General features: G+C 33.2%; 1 protein-coding gene across 3 annotated transcripts in view; it reads left to right on the forward strand.

The window, feature by feature from the left end:
- Positions 1-6,264, forward strand: part of LOC125667090 (coronin-7-like) — an 18,644-nt gene extending 12,380 nt beyond the window's left edge. For all 3 annotated transcript variants that reach the window (XM_048900441.2, XM_048900440.2, XM_056154123.1), the window contains 9 exons: positions 1-9; positions 530-634; positions 887-972; positions 1,712-1,850; positions 3,722-3,928; positions 4,033-4,168; positions 4,926-5,017; positions 5,308-5,394; positions 5,768-6,264. The exon at positions 1-9 is cut by the window's left edge and continues 221 nt beyond it. In XM_048900441.2, the coding sequence (XP_048756398.2) occupies positions 1-9; positions 530-634; positions 887-972; positions 1,712-1,850; positions 3,722-3,928; positions 4,033-4,168; positions 4,926-5,017; positions 5,308-5,394; positions 5,768-5,776 (870 nt within the window). In that variant the 3' untranslated portion in view covers positions 5,777-6,264. The remainder of the gene's footprint in view (positions 10-529; positions 635-886; positions 973-1,711; positions 1,851-3,721; positions 3,929-4,032; positions 4,169-4,925; positions 5,018-5,307; positions 5,395-5,767) is intronic.
- Positions 6,265-6,538: the final 274 nt, after the last annotated feature.

Consider the following 6,538-nt stretch of genomic DNA (forward strand, 5'->3'; position numbering starts at 1 on the left):
CCTGATCAGGTTTATAGCTTTATAGGTTTTTAAATTTAATGGATTGATGATAAACAATTAAGAGGGTATAAGTTTGTTCAGGAAATACTTGCTGTCTTTTAGGGGACAATAAACTTACTATTGTCCTTGCAGACAGTAAGATGGTATTCATTATACCGAATAAGCTATAAATTAAACTTAATTTCTGCACTTTCTGTAATTTTTTTAATGATGATGCAGCAGGTATTATGTAGATTTCATCTGATGTCAGGTAAGGCAGGATCATGTGCCTGGTAAATACTTTCAAAGCTATTCATCTGAAGGTAATAGCATTTAAACTGTTTTATACCGGCAGATGGAATAAGCAATTTATTTGCTAAGCTTGCAAAACTTTTTTTTTTGGTGTGTGATTTTTAAGTTGCACAATGTATTAGATTGTAATTGAAACAAAGAAGTCTTAGAATTAGAGACACTGACTGTAGAAAAAAAGTGCTATTCAAGGATAAAATGCATCAAATGTTTGAGAATTTTGTATTCCTTGTGCTTGCAGGTTTTCTGTGCTGCATGGAGTCCAGATGGAAAGTATTTGTGTACAGTATGTAAAGATGGAAAAATTCGAATATTTAATCCTAGGAAATCCCCAAATCCTGTGGTGGTAAGAAATAATTAAATCTTCTCTATCAGAATAAATCCTAAACAACAACCTTTATGACTTAGATTGTCTTTTATTTCAAGAAAACCGAACCAGAAATAAATTTAAGGATAAGGATGTTCTTGCATAAAATATAAGGAAAAGTTTTCATTTGGCTAAAGAATGTAGTTACGTCTCATTTTGTAGATATATGGAATATCTGTTAGAAAATTGCAACAATGTACAATTTCGTAATTTCCTTCTGTGTATTTTCAGGAAGGCCCAGGTCCAGATGGATCTCGTGGAGCCAGAGCCGTTTTTGTATTGGAAGGGAACTACTTATTCGTTAGTGGATTTGACAAGTAAGTTTTTAAATACCAAGCTAATTTTTAAAGGGGCATAGATACGATTTGAGCTGGACATTTTTTAAATTTTATTTTCCCATATTTATTGTTTACAATGCCTAACTAAAGTATTTCTAATGGTCAACCAAAAGAATATCAGTTGTTGAGTTATAAGTGAGATACAACACTCACAATTCTTTGTTGAGTAAACAAGGCTTGCGCCTTGTTTTTGTTTACATATAGACTGCTAATAGAAAATAGCAGGTTTAAAACAAAATGAAATGTACCAAACACTAGAAACTATTTAATTGTTTCATAATTAAGTTGTAAATTGAAAAAAAAATCTGCTTTAAATGAAACCTTCACTAGTTTATTCAACCTATGTAAACAGAAGCATTACACGAGCCTTGTTTATGTAACAAAGAATTGTGAGCTCTTTATTTCCCATGTAACATGACAACTGACATTCAAATTTTTGCTGACCATTAGAAATGCCTCAGTTAAGCATTCTTAACATTAGAAATGGAAAATTAAAATTTGAAAATTTTCAGCTCAAATTGTGTCCATGCCCCATTAAACCAACATTCATAATTTCTTTTGCCATATTTTTCCCTGGCTCTTTTTTTCAGTACCACAGGAATATATTCTTCAAGCATTTCATGGACCTCAAAAAGAAATATTCTTTAGTAGTATTACAAACTTTGGAAAACTTTCTACCTAATTTTCATCAGTGCACTGAGAACTTTCTGTCTTTCAGACAAAGCAAGAGAATGGTTTTCCTTTATGACACTGGTGATCTCAGCCAGCCTCTTTTTGAAGACACATTAGATGAGGCCCCGTCAATACTCATACCATACTATGATGAGGACAGTAGAACTGTGTTTCTCTCTGGAAGGGTAAGTCAAATCTCATGATTTTTGGAGTTGGCATCAGGTTCTTCTTGATTACCTATATGTACAGTGGAACCCCGTTATTACGTTTTCCATTTTGTCACGATAAAATAACGTAATAACGGGGGCAACGTAATAAACGTTCCCAGTGAAATCCATTAAAAATATCATTTGGAAATTGTATATCGTCCATTGGTACTCCGTGAAGGGGTGTGTGAATATATGTTTACTGTTTCTTTGTTTAAAAGACTATGATACTTTGTTTTATTTACATCTTATCTTTAATGTCCGTAATTCTTCATGTTCTTATCCCTTTTCTTTATTTCTGGTGTAGGATTCATAAGGATGTTTTGATAAACGTTGCTTTTCTGCATTCGTTTGGACCGCCATTTTGTTCAACTTTAAAACAATGCGTTCATGTAACTTTCTCTCAATAACTCGTTCCGGTTCGTATTCAACATTCGTATTAAAAAAAATAACAAAACATTGTTTTTATTAAGTTCGCGAATTACACAATACACAACGCAATAAAAAAAAAATCCCATCCAAAAAACAACAAAACTATAGACACAAAACGCACACGATACCCAACACTTACACACTTTTCTCACCAATGATAAACACAGAGAACAATTTAAGCGCAATCCACATAAAAAAAAATATAATGATGCACGAAGATTTCATTTACAACGCTAAATGATGGCACTAAAATCACGTGCGCATCAGGGGATTTTAGAATATTCACAGAGGTAAATGCCGTGCACGAATCGGCCGATAACACAAGACAGTTTGGTCGGTGTATGTATGGACGAGATTTACGAACACCTAAGCTGCATGTCCAAACTACGGACAATTTTTTAATTGAACACTTCCTTTAGTCACCTATGTCCAAGAAGTTACCCAAGCGGTTTTAACATTGCTACGATAAATCTTGTCTTTCATGTTTGGTACCAAAGCTGTCCGTAAATAGAGTTTTAATAGCGAAGGTAATCACACAATGCTGAACACGCAGGTAGTTGAGAAATTATTTCTTTGATTATCAAAATATGAAAAATGAAGTAACTTTCATAGAGTACAATTTCTAAATAAACATTATTTAATTGTTTATCACTGGCTTCGATACGGGGTATTCACCTGTATTGATGTCGCTAGATCTATCGAAGCGTGATCAGTCAAGCGTCTCTAATCCCCAAACAGACCAGGAAATTTACGTGGTGACTGCCTCAGGCAGTCAAGGTGTGAATGGCTTATTATTTTAAGAATCACTATTGAATAATTAGGGGTTTATTACGTTTTCGTCGGAATTTTTACAACGTAATACCGAGTCCCGGCATCTTAGGACAACGTAATAACGAGGTCTATTTTATATAGGTTTGTTAAGAAATGGTTTTGTGCTTTGAAATTCCAACGTAATATGCGGACTAACGTATTAAAGGGGGAACGTAATAACGGGGTTCCACTGTAATATATGCAATCTCCAATTATGGGGGCATAAAAATGAAAGTAAATGTTTACAGTAGAAGACATGCAAACAGAAGCTCATACACTACCATGACTATGTGTAATAATTAAAGTTTATCTAAGTTTATTATTAGAAAAAATAAAACACTCGCTATGTCAAACCCCCTGTATATCTCAGAGTTTATATCATGGTCCTGTCGACTTTGAGATACCAGAGTTTAACTATATTTTGGTTGGAACAGCATATTGTCAGGGTAGACAACTCCTGTCCTGGAAATTGTCCTCATACCTTTTTTCTGTTGTATCATCAAACGCATTGTAAAAATATCGCCACTTGGATGTAAAATACAGGAAATCAGTTTTTTCCATTGTATTCCACACACTTTTGGACTGTATTTATTTTAAATTCCTTTCAGGGAAATGGACAGTTATATGCATATGAAGTAGCAACTGAAGAACCATATTTGTTTCCATTGGCAACAACCAAATTTTCATCTCCAAGTCAGGGTTTTGCTTTCCTGCCAAAATATCTTTGTGATGTAAAAGAAGTTGAATTTGCCAAGGCCTACAGACTTACCCAGACCACTGTAGAACCAGTGTCATTCACTATACCCAGAGTGAGGGTAGGTATTCTACAGGGGGGTGGGGGGGGGATATTACCGTGTATTGTCCACAGATTGTTGTATTTAGATTCTTTAAAACTATGGGTACTTTCATCTCTTTTTAGATGGAATTTTTCCAAGATGACCTCTTTCCTGACACCAGGGTGACATGGGAACCCACAATGACCAATAAGGAATGGCTATCAGGGAGCAATAAACAGCCAAGGACCCTCAGTCTGCAGCCCAAGGACTTGATACCATGTACGAATATGTATAGAAGTATTTAATCAGTTAAACTTGCTCTAGATTCATTAGGTTTAGGAACCAGTTTATCATCTTGTAAATTTTAAAGGGGCTGCTTATACTGTTTTTCGTAGAGGAATAAACACATCACAAATATGTCAAGTAGAAGTATGCCATACATGCAAATTTAAATTGTGCATGTATTCTTTGTCGTTTTAAAATTCTTCACCTTTCTGGTTAACTGTGGAATATTTAGTCCTTGTATTTGAGACCAGCAGGAGTGTTAATTTTCTTTATAATGAATTAACACTAAAATTGCAATTTTTTCCAATACAAAGAAGTAATATTTTAATGTCCTACACCATTGCGTTATTATACACATTTACAGCTTTTATTCATAACAATATTGATAGGTACATAACACATATCCAGCACTAAAGTGGTCACAATTTCTGTTCAGTTAAGAATGGTAAATTATAAAGAAATGCCAGATTATTAAGACAGATATATTTGAAAAATTTTGAAATGCTCCAAATTTATATAGGAGTTTAAATTTTGAGATGGAGCCAAGCTATTTAAGTTTGTGTTGTTTGTAAATCATAAAAAATTGTCCTTTGTGATCCAACTTTATTCACATGACCCTTTTATTTGAAAACATTGTTCCATTTAGATACTTAAAAACAATCAACATATGTTTATTTTTAAATACTTAAAATAAACTACTTCTATTTTTTTAAATTAGAAATTGACTTAATCTTAGAAAATGCTGTTTCAGTGAGTAAAGCACCAAAGGAAGCACCGAAAGTGAAGAAATTTGAGAGCTTCAATGTGGACACGTACAAAACAGATGAACAAAAGAAGGAAGAGGTATGTCTCTCTGTTAACCAATTCATTTCTCCAAATTTTAATAATTTTGGAAATATGTGTTGTTCTGATAAAGAGTGGATGGAGTAACATATCAGATTCAACAAAGTTAAGTTTTAAGCAGTGTATCTCCTGTAATAAAGAGAATTGATACATTACAATCTTCTTTTACCTACCATTATTGGTCCTGATAAAACATGTGTTATGTATGTCATAATTTTAGAATTGATTACATATAATGTCAGTCGATGAGTGATAATTTTAGAATTGATTACATATACATATTATGTCAGTTGATGAGTGCAATGACTAACAAACTGACCAAACAAGAGGCCCCTCTCCCCCAGGATTTGGCTGAGGGAGTGGATGAAGATGAGTGGGTAAGGTTGTGTAGATCACATTTTCTTTATAGGGTGGGGTTGATGTTCAACTGGTAGTTTTACTTTCACTTTGTGTAAATGATGTTGGAGATCTGTATTAGTACTTAATCCTACTACTCATTAGTAGCATCAATTAAGATAGGAAGGACTTTGTTACATAGTCACAGTTACTTTCAGCAGTCACAGAGTTGTATATTTTGATTGGAATACTTACTCAAATGATAATGAAAACAAAGCTATCAGAAGTGTACATGTAATTTTTATTTCTTGTAGGTTGTAAAAAGTTTAAAGATAAATAGGCAAATGTGGGGCAAAGCATGTGTATTATCCAATTATTGGTATATAAAACAATTTTCTCTACTTTTCTTTCCAGGATGATTGAAGACATGAATGAAAGGACTGCTAGTGTACAGCTTTGAAAGGAGACTTTTTAATACATTATTTTGTCATACTAACCACAATATATTCACATTCCATTGAACCATATTGTAATGCATGCATTTAGAAAGACCTTCCAATTTCTATCACTGTGCCAAAAAAAAGGGGAAACATGTATATGTTTTTTGAATTTTACACGCTTTCTGTACATAGTCTGTCTAAGTCAACTTAGCACATTTACTATCATTTACTGCTATGAAGTAATAATCATACAGTAAAACATGTCTTATCAGGATGTTTTGTATTCTGAAATGATTCATATTTCAACACCAAACTTTAAATTCTGCCATAAAAAACACATGTACTCTTGTTTTTATGATATTCTCCAAAGATCTTTTTCTGGTACATGTACTAAGCTTATCCTGGATTAACCAAGTTTCACTGTATCAACTTAGACTAAATATTATAATTTATTAAATAATATGCAAAGTGTGTTTGACTTTGTTGTGTAACCTCGAAAAAGTGACTCATAATGAAAATGATAATATACATTTTTGAAAAGTTCATCAAACATTCACCAAATGTTTTACAGTCATATATTGACATAGGTCAGCTACATGTACTATATGATATATGTGTGAAGTAATGTTACTAACACACAGATATACAAGTATCTCACTATGTCTAACTAGACCCCCCCCCCCCTTCCCTTGCAGAACTAATACCTTAAACAAGACGCAAACAAACTGCCTTCCTTTTACTGGTA

The sequence above is a fragment of the Ostrea edulis genome, chromosome 2 (genome assembly GCF_947568905.1).
Source record: "Ostrea edulis chromosome 2, xbOstEdul1.1, whole genome shotgun sequence".
Taxonomy (NCBI): Eukaryota; Metazoa; Mollusca; class Bivalvia; order Ostreida; family Ostreidae; genus Ostrea; species Ostrea edulis.